This window comes from Podarcis raffonei, chromosome 13 (assembly GCF_027172205.1).
Source record: "Podarcis raffonei isolate rPodRaf1 chromosome 13, rPodRaf1.pri, whole genome shotgun sequence".
Taxonomy (NCBI): Eukaryota; Metazoa; Chordata; class Lepidosauria; order Squamata; family Lacertidae; genus Podarcis; species Podarcis raffonei.
In genome coordinates this window covers 42,144,518-42,159,237 of record NC_070614.1, presented here as the reverse complement: position 1 = coordinate 42,159,237, position 14,720 = coordinate 42,144,518, and the positions used below count along the sequence as shown (strand labels likewise).

At 45.5% G+C, this 14,720-nt stretch overlaps 1 protein-coding gene and 3 non-coding genes across 5 annotated transcripts; 3 read left to right on the top strand and 1 right to left on the bottom strand.

Annotated features, from left to right (window-relative positions):
* The first annotated feature begins 6,555 nt into the window (after positions 1 to 6,555).
* TRNAP-UGG (transfer RNA proline (anticodon UGG)) lies at positions 6,556 to 6,627 on the top strand. Its single transcript has one exon. It is a non-coding gene; the product is annotated as a tRNA-Pro (tRNA).
* A 701-nt stretch (positions 6,628 to 7,328) lies between these two features.
* TRNAT-UGU (transfer RNA threonine (anticodon UGU)) lies at positions 7,329 to 7,401 on the top strand. Its single transcript has one exon. It is a non-coding gene; the product is annotated as a tRNA-Thr (tRNA).
* A 1,078-nt stretch (positions 7,402 to 8,479) lies between these two features.
* Positions 8,480 to 8,551, top strand: TRNAP-AGG (transfer RNA proline (anticodon AGG)). The gene has a single exon. It is a non-coding gene; the product is annotated as a tRNA-Pro (tRNA).
* Positions 8,552 to 8,951: 400 nt separating this feature from the next.
* Positions 8,952 to 13,787, bottom strand: RNASE12 (ribonuclease A family member 12 (inactive)). Of its 2 annotated transcripts, XM_053362291.1 has the most exons (3): positions 13,631 to 13,787; positions 12,912 to 12,954; positions 8,952 to 9,682 (listed from the first exon to the last, which is right to left on the bottom strand). In XM_053362291.1, the coding sequence occupies exon 3, from the start codon at positions 9,592 to 9,594 to the stop codon at positions 9,130 to 9,132; it is 465 nt and encodes a 154-aa protein (XP_053218266.1). In that variant the 5' UTR covers positions 9,595 to 9,682; positions 12,912 to 12,954; positions 13,631 to 13,787; the 3' UTR covers positions 8,952 to 9,129. The 2 variants fall into 2 exon arrangements, with proteins under 2 accessions (XP_053218266.1, XP_053218267.1); XM_053362292.1 differs by lacking the exon at positions 12,912 to 12,954.
* Between the last annotated feature and the right edge of the window lie 933 nt (positions 13,788 to 14,720).

Sequence of the window (14,720 nt, the reverse complement as noted above, 5' to 3'; positions counted from 1 at the left end):
TCTTCCAATGCGGCATGTTTAAAAGCCACATTGTTGCTGTTTGTTTATTGTTAATGGAAAAGTGGCCTATAGATATTCTAGATATAGTCAAAGGGCAGAGAGGGTTGCCAAATTTTGAACAATGCCCTGAACAATGTTTTGAACAATGTTATGCGACTAAAAGCGATTTGATGCACTGTCCATTTGCGGGTAGTAACATCTCTTCCCACTCTGGCTTCATGTCCCTCATTGGCTGGGAAGTTGGGGTTGGGGTTGATGACCTTTGAGTACCCTTCCAACTCTGTAATCCTGGCACTGCTAATCTCTTACAAAGAGAAGGTTGAAGCTGGCACCTGCCCCCTTTTTTCATGCCAGGTTAATACTGAAATGGCTTTACTGGAACAGAAACAAGAACACCAACTAATTCAATAAATAATAATTTATTTTTGCTGAATCGAAATCTATATTAAGTTAGGACAATGGCTCACGAGGCCAAAATGTCACAAAACAGTGTGCAAGCTTTTGAGTTTTCCAGAATTCTTCATCAGCATAGATGGCAAATAAAGTAGAAGTGGGGGGGGGGGGAGAGGGAGGGGGCAGTGGCGTAGCGTGGGTTGTCAGCACCCGGGGCAAGGCAAGTAATTTGCGCCCCCTAACCTGTGGTAGGCTACTCTGCCAGGTAGGGGCAGAGAGCTGCGAGTGCGAGCGTGCCCCCCCAGATGTTGCGCCCGGTGCGGCCGGCCCCCCCTGCACCCCCCACGCTACGCCACTGGGAGGGGGAAGGGGTGGTGAAGCATCAGAGTCTGTCATCTATCCTGCTGAAGAGTTATGGGGAAGACAAAAGCTTGAACACTAGTATTTTATGTTGTTTTTGTTAGCTTAACAAAGATATTGTCCTAATATGGACTTGGCATTCCTGCCCCCGCTTGGGCTAACATGACAACTTGTTGCTGGGAATATAACACTGCACAAAGTTTATGCAGGACACCCTCAGCTGAAATTAAGAACATCCTGGAGAACTGAATAATACGATTAGGGGCTTTAAAAAAATCGCACTCTCTCTTAGTTTGGGTAAGCCATAAACAAGATTGCCAGCTAGCTCCAAAATAAAAAGCTGAGCCAGCTCTTGTGCCTTTAACCACAGCTTCCTATGAGGCTCTTCTGAGTAGGGAGACGACCACCTGTTTATGACCAAGTTGTTGTCGAAGGCACAAGCACTGCAAGCGGTCAGAAAAGTTGGCAACCCTGCCCAGAAATCAGTTGACCAAAGGAATTCCTCCTCCTCTGCAGTACTATAGATTCTTATTTCCCCATCTCACACATGTCATTAAAGCTGGCCTCATCGCCAGTATTTCCTGAGAGCCCAGAGCATGTGATCAGAGCTCAGTGAGAAAGAGCAAAAGTCACCCCCCTCCTCCTCAGAATATCCCCAGTTGCGACAAAGTTTCCTGACAAACTTTTGCAAGATTTAATGAGGTCTCTGGGCTGGCATCAAAGCACCTGTTTGGAAGAGGGAACAATGATTGAGGGCCTGGTATCCCTGGGGGGACGTGATTCACGAGAGTACCAATTATCTCTCCTTGGTGCACTCCGGGGTGTGATTAAAGCCGTGCGGCCCGTTCATTTCCGTTGGGAATTAGGGGAATTGAGGAGGATACTGGCTAGATTGTTAGCTACATAACTGCGCCTCCCTTGAGGTGTGTGAGCCTGACTGCTGAGGTTAAAATAAACACACATACACAACTCAACTACAAGCAAGAATTGGGATGCCATGAGCATTCATTATAGGATTATAGAAAGGTGACTTTAACAGAATTGGCCTGTCTAGACCAGTACTTTGACCACTCCAATGGCCAGTGGTTCTCAAGGACATATGGTCCATCTACATTTGTACTGCCTGCACGGACTGGCAGAAACTCTTCAGGGCTCCAGGCTGGTGTGTGTGTGTGTCTCCCAGCACTACCTGCCAGGGGTTGAACCTGACACCCTTCTGGCATGCAAAGCAAGATGCTTTATCGCTGAGCTACAGCCCAGCAACCATGGGCAATTCTTGGGGGGAAAGTGGCTGGGCTTGGGAGCTGCCATTTAAATTGCCCACAATGCCCCCGTGTGATGCTACACTGGGAGGAAGTGTGGGAAATGCAAATGGTAGTTTCTGGACCCTGATGCATCTACCTCCAAGTAAGGCAAAGGGGATCCGCTGATGGAGTGAGGCCACTTTGCCAAAGGCCCCCCTCAAACCTGCGTCACATCCACCCCAAACATTTAACACACATGACTTCCCCCAAAGAATCCCAAGAACTGTAGTTCAGTAAAAGTGTTGGGAACTGTAGCACTGTGAGGGGGTCAACTACAATTCTCAGTATTGGGGGGTGGGCAGAAGCGTGTTTTAAATGTGTGTTAAATGTAAATGTGACTCTGGATCCATCTCTTGCAGGAGATATCATTCCCAGATTGGGTTATTTAGAGTCTTTCACTGCAGATTGAACCAAGGGAGTTTTCTATATGTGCATCATTGCCCTGCTATGGACCACAGATTAGCAGATTTCCCTAACCCTTTACAGCCTGAGGGCCACATGGCCCTTGGGGAACCTTAGCAAGAGCCACATTCCAGGAGATGAACAAGTGTGATGATAGAGCGGTCACCCCACAGTCATGTGCACGTATATCAAAAGGCACTCAATGCTGAGAATATGTGGGATTTGCACCCATTGTTCCAGAGTGACCATTTCAGGACAATTTTCCATGATGGAAAATGATTCCCCCCACATCCTCTCCCCTCCCTCCCTCCCCCCCCATTTTAGTCAATGAAGACACAAGCCTAATCACTTGGTCCTGGCCCAGATATAAATAAGCCTTTCCACCAACTAATGAATTCTTGCTCCCTGAAATATACTCGGAGTTGAGTGTTGATTTCATGCTCTTTATTTCAGCTCATGGGAAACAGTGAGTGAGTGAGTCCTTCCCCCCCCCAAAACCTCTGGCTATATATAGATTATTTACACAATGGGTCCCGTGTGATTGGCTGATTCAACTCCCCTCCTGGAGCCTGATTGGGCTGCTCCTGCAGGCCAATCGACTTGCTGATTCACTTCCTCCTGGAGCCGGATTGGGCGGCTCCTGCAGGTTGCTGCCTTCTAGGATCTTACTTGTCTATTGTTCTAGGATCCAAGCTCAGTACATAACACTCCCACACCATATATGTAAGCATAAAACACAGGGCTTCCACCAATGAATCCTGTGAACTATAATCATTCCTCCCATCCACCCCCAGAAGTACAATTCCCAGCACCCTTAGCAAATAGTTCCCAGGATTATTTGTGTGTGTGCTTTAAATGTTTGGATGCAAATGCCAAATTTACAATGATCCATGGAAAATAATTTGGGGGTGGGTCCCTGGGCAACCCCTGGTTTAATGTGTCCGTCCAGACTGTATAATGACCCATATATAACCAACTCTCCCTATTTATCAGGGATAATCCTAATTCTCTGATCCCTGTGTACATCATTATTCCCTCTCTTGCCCCTTTACGGAGGCCTCATTGAAACGTTGCTAGTGTGAACTGCTAGAGCTTTCATTCTTTGAGTTTCGTCCCCCTTCCCTAGAACCACAAGTTGGAGGAACAGACACATCATTTCTACCATCAGCATATGCACACCCCAAGGTTGCAGGTTCGATCTCCATATGGGACAGCTGCTTATTCCTCATCCTCAGAGCCCCTTCCAATTATACAATTCTCTCCCCCCCCCGTAAATACGACACCTAGGCTTTTATTATATAGCTCAAACAGATGACATGTAAACACATCCATAAGCATACAAAGGATAAATGTTTATTTCCCAAAGTATTTTGAATTGAAAGAATATCAGACTATAATATTCAGAGCTGGGAACAAACAAAATTTGAGAAACAGAGTATAATAAAACAATTCTGAGGCACCACTCAGCCTATAGCATGTCATCAGCATTGGTTTATTCACGTGCTAATTCTGTGGTAAGCTGTGGTTGATAAATGCCTCAACATCCCAGGAAGTTTACATAACAAAAGCCAGCGTCTTTTCAAGGTGATTCACTAACAATTACAAGGAAAACCTAAATGTTGCTCAGGAGTGGGGAGACCTGTGGCTACTCCTGACTCAGCTGCACACAGTGTAGTGTTTCATCATCAAGAACATCATCACTTTTCCAGGGTAAGCTGTGCTCAGAAGTAGCTCAACACCAGAAAAAAGTTTACATGACAAAAAACGGCACCAATTCAAATGATTCACTAACAACAACAGGGAATAATATATTGTAAATCATGAGCAGAGGACCCCCATGGCATCTTATACTACAACTCCCATCAAAAATGGACCATGTTGGGTGATGGGAGCTGGAGTCAGCCCCCCCCTAAAGCTGATGGGCATCGCCATTCAAACAGTGTGCATGCGCCACATGTCATGTGATCAGTTATGTGGGAGGGGCTTACCTGGGCCCCCGAAATATTTCATTCAAGTTGGCACCCTTCATGCTGGTGATTCACACATGGGTGAGGGAGTTGCGCTCTGCACGTCCCCAGAGACACAATTCTTAATTACCGTTTTACAGGCCTGAGTTGGTGGAAACAAAGTAGATCGGGATCTTTTAGTGGTTTGCAGTAAAGACAACAGGGTTCTGACTCCCAGTTTGCTTAACAACAGCAACGGCCACAACAGACGGACTTTCCCCACCTAAATTAGGCTGCTGCAGGATAGCTCAGAATACCAGTTGCTGGAAACAGTGTCTGCTTGTGGACTTCTGGCTGGCCACTGAGACAAGATGCAGTGATCTCCTGATGTCCTGATGTCAACTGTCTCCGTAAGCTGCTGTGAGCCGCTACTATTTCTGTGTCTGTGTAGGATATTGAGCAGGGGTCAGCAACCTTTTTCAGTCGTGGGCCAGTCCACCATCCCTCAGACCATGTGGGCGGCCGGACTATATTTTTTTTTGGGGGGGGGGGAAATGAATGAATTCCTATGCCCCACAAATAATCCAGAGATGCATTTTAAATAAAAGGACACATTCTACTCATGTAAAAACACACTGATTCCCAGGCCGTCCGTGGGCCGGATTGAGAAGGTGATTGGGCCAGATCCGGCCCCTGGGCCTTAGTTTGCCTACCCCTGATATTGTGGAAGACCCACCAGGAATTTGTAGACAGAGTGATATCTGGCTGAGGGCACCAGAAGCCAGTTGGGTCATTCATTGATATGGAGAACGGACAGATAATTGCAGGTACCGTTTAGTATCTATAGGAAATTCAATTCAAACTATCCCATGTCCAATGGGAAGATTGGTTTCCATGCACCCCAATTTCTACAAATTTTTTTGCTCCATTTGTGCAGGGCTGAATGATGTGTGCGTGTATATATACAGTGGTACCTCTGGTTGCGAACGGGATCTGTTCCGGAGGCCCGTTCGCAACATGAAAAGAGCGCAACCCACAGTGGTGCGTTTACGCATGTGTGGGTTGCGATTCACTGCTTCTGCGCATGCAGGCGACATCATTTTGCACTTCTGCGCTTGTGTGAACGGCGAAACCTGGAAGTAACCCTTTCCAGTACTTCGGGGTCCCCATGGGACGTAACCTGAAAGAACGTAACATAAAGCAGACGTAACATGAGATATGACTGTGTGTGTATATACAAATATATATATCTTTAAAAAGCAATATCTGTAAAAATCTGTAAAAGCAAGACCCCTCTTTGTCAATTAGCCATGTTGTTGTTGTTTAGTCGTTTAGTCATGTCCGACTCTTCGTGACCCCATGGACCAGAGCACGCCAGGCACTTCTGTCTTCCACTGCCTCCCGCAGTTTGGTCAAACTCATACTAGTAGCTTTGAGAACACTGTCCAGCCATCTCGTCCTCTGTCATCCCCTTCTCCTTGTGCCCTCCATCTTTCCCAACATCAGGGTCTTTTCCAGGGAGTCTTCTCTTCTCATGAGGTGGCCCAAGTACTGGAGCCTCAGCTTCAGGATCTGTCCTTCCAGTGAGCACTCAGGGCTTCCTTAAGAATGGATAGGTTTGATCTTCTTGCCATCCATGGGACTCTCAAGAGTCTCCTCCAGCACCATAATTCAAAAGCATCAATTCTTTGGCGATCAGCCTTCTTTATGGTCCAGCTCTCACTTCCATACATCAATTAGCCATATCCAATGCTAATCCTACTGAAAGCAGACCCACTGAAGTTAATGGGCATGGCAAACGTTGACTCCTGACTTTCAATGGCTCTACTCTGAGAAGGACGAGCGTTGGCTACAACCCCACTGCCTCTTTATCTTACAGATTTATCCAAGGAGGGTCTTGATTTTGCAAATCATCCTCATGAGTTTGATTGCTGCTGGACAATCTTTACATGCCAGGCCGATTTACAGAGGTAGAGCTAATCGAGCTCTTCAAACGCAGCGTTTATCTCTGGCCGCTCTTCTAGATTGAGCTCCAAATTCCCACCAGTAGGCGGCATTGAAGTTCAGTTCTCCAAAGAACAGCCGCGTACACGTGGAACGCAACCAATTTCCCAACTTTAAATAAAGGGTGCGGAACAGGCTCGTCAGCTGGCTCGTTGGTCTAGGGGTATGATTCTCGCTTTGGGTGCGAGAGGTCCCGGGTTCAAATCCCGGACGAGCCCAACTTTTTCTTACGTTTAAGAAATCACTTTGACATGCTGGCTGGGGGAAATAGCATAAAATCACTGGTTATGGACGGTGAACAGAATGGGTGTTTTCTCCCTGTTCTCTACAGAGGTGGGTATGAAGTTGAAAGAGAGTTTAAAGAAAAATAAAATAATTGCAATTTTAAACTCACGTACAAGGGAGCAAACTCTTGAACGAAGTGGCGCTTACTTCCGAGTAAGCCTACATAGGATTGCGCTGAAAGCAATGCTAGCCCACGGATCTGAGTATTTTTATACACGTTTTTAAGGCAAGTTTTATAAATCTGTACTAAGCAATACTTATATACATGACTGAGTACATTATAATTTGCGTGTGTGTGTGTGATATTGTAGAAGATAGGGTCTCGGCTCTGGTGTGTTTTTGCTTTTACCAATTAATTTTTATTAGCTTTCCCTTCCCGATTCAATTCCCCTCCTCTCTGCTCTGCTGTTTATCTAGTAAGAAGTTTTAATTAAGTTATTTTTGTATTGTGGTTTTAAAAGTTGTATTGCTAGTCTCCCTGGGGAGCAACTGTGTGTCGCGGGATCTATCATCCGAGTGATAAAAAAAATGTGCCAGAAAAATATTTGGAAGACTTCCTTCTGTCCAGCAAAACCCGGAAACCTCTAGACTCCAACCTTTCTAGAGCATTGGACTAAACAGCTTTTGTGTACAAGGCTCCATAGCTCAGGGGTTAGAGCACTGGTCTTGTAAACCAGGGGTCGCGAGTTCAAATCTCGCTGGGGCCTTTGTTATGCTTGCACCAGCAATAAACTTCGTAAAGTCTCCAGCCATATCTATATAACCCAAATTGTTGTGCTGCTGCTATATTCGTCGTCGCTACCAGTCTTTTGAATCTGGTTAAATGGGCTCTAATCTGATGGTCTTTTAAAAGGGCATATAGTAACTTCCTTTCCCACAGTCCTGCAACAAGGCAGCTGGATGGTAAGACTGGGTTTTTGTTTTTTTACGATTTAGATCGCAATCCTCCTACATCTTCTTTATTTTGGGGTTGTGTGTTTGGAAGGGAAATTAGATCCCGAGAACTAAAACCAGGCAAGAGAAGTTGATAATTTTGTGTGCTCTGCAAAAGGAACTGGAGGACGACTTACAGTGTTAAGTAGTGTGCATGTTTACTCACAAGTAAGGAGGATCGCTGAGTTCAAGAGTCAGCCCTGTTGACCCGGTGCAACGCTATGCATGTTTTACTCAGAAGTAAGGATCACTGAGTTCAGGAGTAAGCCGTGGTGAAGTCCCAGGGAATTTAAAAGGATTTACTTCCGTGTAAATATGCACCGCCGGATAGGCTTGCCCCGTTAAACATTAGAAATATAAAAGGATCAGGTGGGGCAGGAACCTCTTCATGGTCTCCTAGTGGGGTGGGGGAGGCATTCTGTACATGTTCAGAGGAACCCATTTTTATTTTAAAAAGTCCTAGGGTGAGTCAGTGTTATGATTCAAAACACATCTTGGAGTTTAAACTCAGGATTTCCAGGATTCATTGTATTTTTCTTCTGCATTCCCCCTACCCAAAATAGGCGTCTTGCTTTTCTACAACGGTGGAGGAGGATATCCAGTTCAATCTCATCCCTAAATAATCATCTCTTGGCCCATGCAGATAGGCTCGCATTTCTCCCACCTCTGTTACAAATGAGGGGGGGAAAATCACGGAGCGGAAGAAAGTTTTTGATCTAGCAAGAGGTTGCGTTTTAAAAGCGACGACAGCAAAAAGTTGGCAGCAACTTCGCAGAGAAGGAAAACACTGCTGTTGCCACTAGGAGGCACCAAAACAGAAAAAGACACCTTCAGAGTTTTCGGCAAGCGGACGGCTCGTTGGTCTAGGGGTATGATTCTCGCTTAGGGTGCGAGAGGTCCCGGGTTCAAATCCCGGACGAGCCCTGTTTTTTTGAAGTACTATCAAGAAACCTGCAGGAAAAGCATTAGAACCTCGGAATGGTGTTTTCATCAACAGATCGTGTGAGTTCTGTGTGCGGGAAAACTCACGTCAAGTTTACTCACAAGACACACAAGTTGTAGGGATCTCCTGAGTTCCACGTGAGGGAGAAACGTTGCTAGTTTATAGATGTACATTGCAAGGATAATCTTCTTTTTATGCTCTTGAAACTGCTCATTGGCCAAAACTTTGTTGTTGTTTTTAACCCCAATGCAATATTGAAACCAAAGAAAGGAAGCAAGTCACTATCAAATTCAGCTTATTTTTTATTTATTTTCAACATAAAATATGTGAAAAGCGAGAATTTTATTCTTAGATAATGGAAGAAATGGTAGGAGAAAAACGAGAAAGAAAAATCTGAAGACTACATTCAATAAATTATCTTTTCTTCTTGAGATAAAAGTGGAACAGGTGAACTAAAGTGAGATTTTCTTTTCAGTTAATAATGGTTAGGAGGGAAAATGAGATAGAGACAAATATATATATATGGAAATACATGGATTGCTTTTCCTGGCTCCACACATCACAGGTCCTCCTGCCCCACATCAGCTGGGACTTCGGTTTCCAAATGGACGGGATATCCCCCTTCACAGGCTATGATGATCCTTTCCGTGTTATCGGTCCCTTTGTAACTGCAGTCCGGGGCCCAGGAGCCCTTCTGAAGTTGGCACAGCGTGAGGGGGAAGCTGGCATTGCTTTCCCGGAGGTCCCCTGTGGTGGGTACCCCGCCCTCGCCACAAACAAGCTGGATCTTGGAGGTGTCCGCATGGACGAAAGTGTTGAGGTGCTTGCAGTGGTGGGAGGTGGCCAGGTCACGGCGCTTCATCATAAGGTTGCAGTAGCTCCGGGGGTCAGGAGCCTCCGTCGTTGGGAAGTCAACGTGCTGCCTCAAGAACTTCTGGTAACTTTCCGCGCCGGCCATGGCCAAGCAGGCCGCCAGGAAGAGGAGTGCCGTGGTCAGCCCCAGACGTGGGCCTCTCTCTGCCATTGCTGACCCCTTTGTTGTTCTTTGTCAGGTGATGGATGGTAGCCAAGTGAGGTAGGAAGGATGGAGGTGGTCTCAAGAGGCTTGGTTCCTGAGGTGGGAAGAACAATATGGCGCCCCCAAGGATGGTAAAAATAAATTGGCAAATTAATGACTTGACAATGCCCTGATCTTTAATGGTGTACACAGAAATCTGCCCCATCTTGACCACCTCCCAGTTCAAAATAGAAGCCCCTTCTCACTGGAAACCACATCATTGCCTGTTGTTGTCAGGGAAATTCTCAATGGGGTCCTCATAACAGGAGCCTACTACATCGTGTGGCGAGGTAGGTCCTAAAGCAGTGGTTCCCAACCTGATTTTGGCCATGCCTCACCTAAGCATCTCTAAAATCCTGATGCCCCTCTGTGACATATAATTCTTATTATTCAAAAAGTGACGTCCTATACACGTGGAGGAAGCCTAAAAGGCCATTAACTTGGTCTAAACAAGCTTCCAAATTGCCCCCCATAAAATTCAAATTGCTCCCCCTGAGAGACGTGTGCCCCACATTGGGAACCACAGTTCTAAAGGTTATTGGGAAGTGGAATTTGCCCTGAAGTGCTTATTTGAAATTTATATTTTAATACAGTTTTATCTCCATAGAAAGTCCCGAAGGTGCTATGCTGCAAGGTGCAATCCCTAGCAGGTGGACTCCGAAGCAGCTTCCTGATGATCGGTCGAGGCACTCAAAGTATTTAATAAGAACATAAAAATATTTCTGTTGGATCCAGCCAAGGGTCTTCCTCATCCAACACTCTGTCCTCACAGTGGCTGATCAAATGGCCCTTCAGGAGGCCTGCAAGCAAAACCTGAATACAAGAGCATTCTCCCTGCCTGCGATTTCTAGGAACTGGTATTCAGAGGTATATCACCCCCGACAGCAGAGGCAGACTATAGCGATTGTGGCTAGGACCCCTTTCCTCCAGTCTAACCTTCTCACATGCTTTTAATCACTGTGATGGGCATAATAACGCCACCTCTAACTTTGTAAATAGTGGGACTAGAGACATCCTAGATTTCCTTGCCCCAAAATGCTCTACCCAGGTTGACGCTGAAGTTTTGGCACAAGCCGTGGCTGAGTTTTAAGATGTGGCCAGCCTGAGGACTCTTACATTGCTTCTGTCATGGATCAGGTCAAAGTGCAAGCCTTACCTGAGTTGGCGAACTGGGCCAGACTCCCTCTGCCAAGAGCAATCTGTCCTGCTCTGCTTTTATACAGAGAGCCCAGCATGACAAGGAATCAAGGACACTTTCAAGGAAAACTTCGCAGATGACACAGGGAGGAACAAACCAAACTACATATTTCCAGCCTCTGACTCAACCCTGGCCTGGGGCGATTTGTAGCACAACATCTCAAGTGTGGCTTAGTCAGCCTCCACTCACTGACAAGTCACTTAAAGTTGTTATCACTACTTTTACATCATATTAGAGCCAGATGGGTTAACACAACCAGGAATAGAAACGGGGTCTGGGGATCTTTTCCCTGCTTAATATAGGCAGCTTTCAAAACTGCTCCTCAAAAATATTAACTGAGAACACAGCTGGGGTCTAGGCTGCAGCTGCTGATTTGCCACCAGCAACATTTGTGATTTTATTTGGTAAGAAACAAACAACAGTGAAGGCAGAACATACTCATCATGGCTAGTTGCCATTGATATCCTCCATGAATTTTCCCAATCCTCTTTTAAAGCCATCCGAGCTGGTGGCCATCAAATCACTACCTGTTGTAGCAAATTCTGTATAGTTGTCATGGTCTTTTGGCTGAAAAATGTAACTCATAGATTTGGTTTTTGGTGTGCAGGGCTATGGAAGAATACACCATGCTGCCGCGCCCCCCCCGGACATTGGTTGGTACTTAAAGGACTGGGAGCACAGACCCATGTCACATAATTGTATGAGTTGCCTGTGGGCAAATTAAGGGGATGTCTATATGGGATCTTACTGGCTTTGCACTCTGGGGGCACTCCCAGCTTGTATGTGAAACCTTTTGAAAAAGCATTTGTTTTTAAAAAGAGGAGGGAAGGGGCAGTGGATATGGGGCGAAGCAGACGAGATCTGGGTCTTTCCCCCCCTTGAGCCAGCCCCTAACAATGTTCCTCCTGCTCCCACCGTGGGAACTAACATCGGGGTATAGGAAGCAACACAGACAAACTGTGTATTGTATCCCTCTTGTATGGTGAAAAGTCATAGCTCAGCAGAACAGCATCTACCTTGCATGCAGAAGATGCTATATTCAATCTCCAAGTAGGACTAGCAATGTCCCCTGCCTGAAACCTTGGACAGCTCCTGCCCGGCAGTGCAGACCATGCTGAGCTATGTGGACCCCTGGTCCTTGTACAACAAAGAACACCTTCCTATGTTCTCTTCATCCTTGAAGTGATGGAGTTCCTTCCTTCCTCTCCATCCCTATCTATCAGCAATGCTTCAAGGTATTTCTTGTTCTGGAAGGCTTGTTTTGCTGGACACATCCACACCATCCATTTAAAGCAGTTTTGTACCGCATGAACAGCCACAGCTCCCCCCGCAAAGAATCATGGGAACTGCAGTTAAGGGTCCTGAGAATCCTTGGGAGACAGACCCCTTAAAAATCACTGTTCCCAGCATTCCAGAGAGGGGAGGGTCATGATTGTTATCTGTATAGGAGTGCTTTACATGGATTGTGCGGGTGAACTCAGTTGTTTTTCCAAACCACTCTGAGTGCTTCCAGACTGTCACTATTCTTGAGTGGGATTGAGTCAAAAACCAGCAAACTCAAGTCACACAGTTATAGTGGATTGGGAGGTCTTGTGCCACAAACCAGCTTCCCTCAAAGATTGGACTTTTGGTGTGAAGGAAAGTGATGGGGAAAATGCTCTGGAAAGTGTGGGATGACACTTGCTTGGACCCAATGCCATCTAACCTCCCAGCAAACACATCAGTATGAATGCTCATTTGTAGCCAAAGCTGTTTGGTTTTCCTGTAATCAGATCATGATAAATACTCAATAAAATTTATTCTTGGAAACACACCCTGGTCTGACATACACCGTTAAGCAGAGAAAGGTTCAATTTCTTAAACCTTCTTTCTGCGTCTGCGCACACACCATAGATATAAAGCACATTTAAATCACAGAGTTTCCCCCAAAGAATTCTGGGCACTGTATTCTACCCCTCATAGAGATATAATTCTTTTCTACATCATTATCACCCCACCCTTCCTTACCCCAACTCCTTGGTCCTAGGGCACAGGGCACTTTGCACCACAAATACACATTTTAACCCCTGGAGTTCTCAGTACTCACCTTGTGTCAAGATGTGTCCCGTCTGCTCTGACACCATCGCTGGCTATGAAAACAAGGAAACCAATAGGGCAATGGGCGGGGAGTGAGAGAGTTAATGACTCACGAATCGGCTGCCAAGTCAGAGCAACCGGAAATACCAGGGATGGTTCCTGAGTCAGCAGCGCAGAACATTACGAAATCACCGAAGGTTTCCCCACCTTGTCAAGCATCTCTTTCTCAACATGAGGACTAGAAACTTTGTGTGTTTGTGTAAAATAAAGGCTAAGGCGAGGCGTGTTGATTTCCTAGAATTAAAGGGATGTCTAACACACAGCTTAATACACACGGGTCTTGATTAGAGTCTTAGATGTGGAAGTATGAAAGGCGGCTTTAACACACAAGCCTTAATTAAATTCTAACACTAGCTTGATCCAGAATTTAGTCTTGCACCCATGAACTCATTACACTATCGTTAGTAAATAAAAAGTAAAAATAAAATAAAATAACTCCCAAAGGGCAATTGATTGTGTGTGGAGAAAGAAAGAACAGGGGGAAAAAGGGGGGGATTAAATGGAATCTCTGCAACCCTTACAGTGCACATTTTATTGTTTGCAGACCCGTCCATCATAGCAGACTCCCAAAATGAAGACCTGATTAAGTTTACTGGGATTTTATATGCAGCACAGAAAAGGCAAAGTTGCGCGCGCGTAAGGAAGAGGACAGAGACTATAAAACAAAACCTGTTTAATCTCGCCATTGGTAACCTGGCAAGATAAAGGAATTTCAGCACGGATCCTAAAATAAAGGATAAGCTGTTTTACTTTCAAAACAGCAGCAAGCAAACTTTCTTAGGGCAGGTTTCCTCTCCTTCTGCTCCTTAGGCTAACCGGGCAGGTAAAAGAGGGAATGCGCTTATCCAATCAACTTCCGGGAGGTGGAGCTAGGGATCCTGCTTCTATCCAATGGGGGACTGGTTTGCCCAGAGCCTTAACGTGATCAGTGCAATGCAGGTTGTGTATCTGTCACCAGCAACTGATGAGCCTCAAATATCAATCCGAAAGGGAAGAGAAGGTGGGAACGATCACTGCCGATGGGGAACAAGTTTCAGCATCTGGGTCTGGGACGGCTTTGGCCAGGCACATCTCACGTCTTCTGCTGGCACCTCCTTCACTGGAGGTGTTTGATCAGAGGTTGGATGGCCACCTGTCAGAGATTCTTTAGCAGTGATTCCTGGATTGCAGGGGGTTGGGCTAGATATCCTTTGGGGTCCCTTCTAACTCTTTAATTTTATGATTCTAGGATGAACCAGTAGCTGATGGGAACAGGGAGGCAATTTACCCAGAAAGCACCTCAGGAATCAAAATCTAGGACATAAAACAAGAGGCTTTTTAAAAAAAACAAAAAACTTAGTTACCTGCTAGGGACTCTTTCTTTCTTTCCTTAATAATAATGATAATTAATAATTTTATTATTTATACTCCGCCCACCTGGCTGGGTTTCCCCAGCTACTCTGGGCGGCTCATAGAATATATAAAACATATTATTGAATAATCAGTCTTTGAATTATCAGTCTTTGTATTGTCTGTCTTGGAACTGAGAATCTAGTTTTGGACTGAATTTTGAAATGGTTATTGAAGGGATTGTTGTATTTTATTTCTCTCTCTTTCTCACACACACCCCTTCTCTCCCAGGACAAAACTAGATTTTGGAGATTCGTGATCAGATGTCCTCTCCCTTTAAATGACTTTTAACTTACCCGCTGCAATGAGCGCCCCCTGCCCCACCGTGCGTCATTTTAACGTTGAGAGAGCACATCGCTTAATTTCAGTG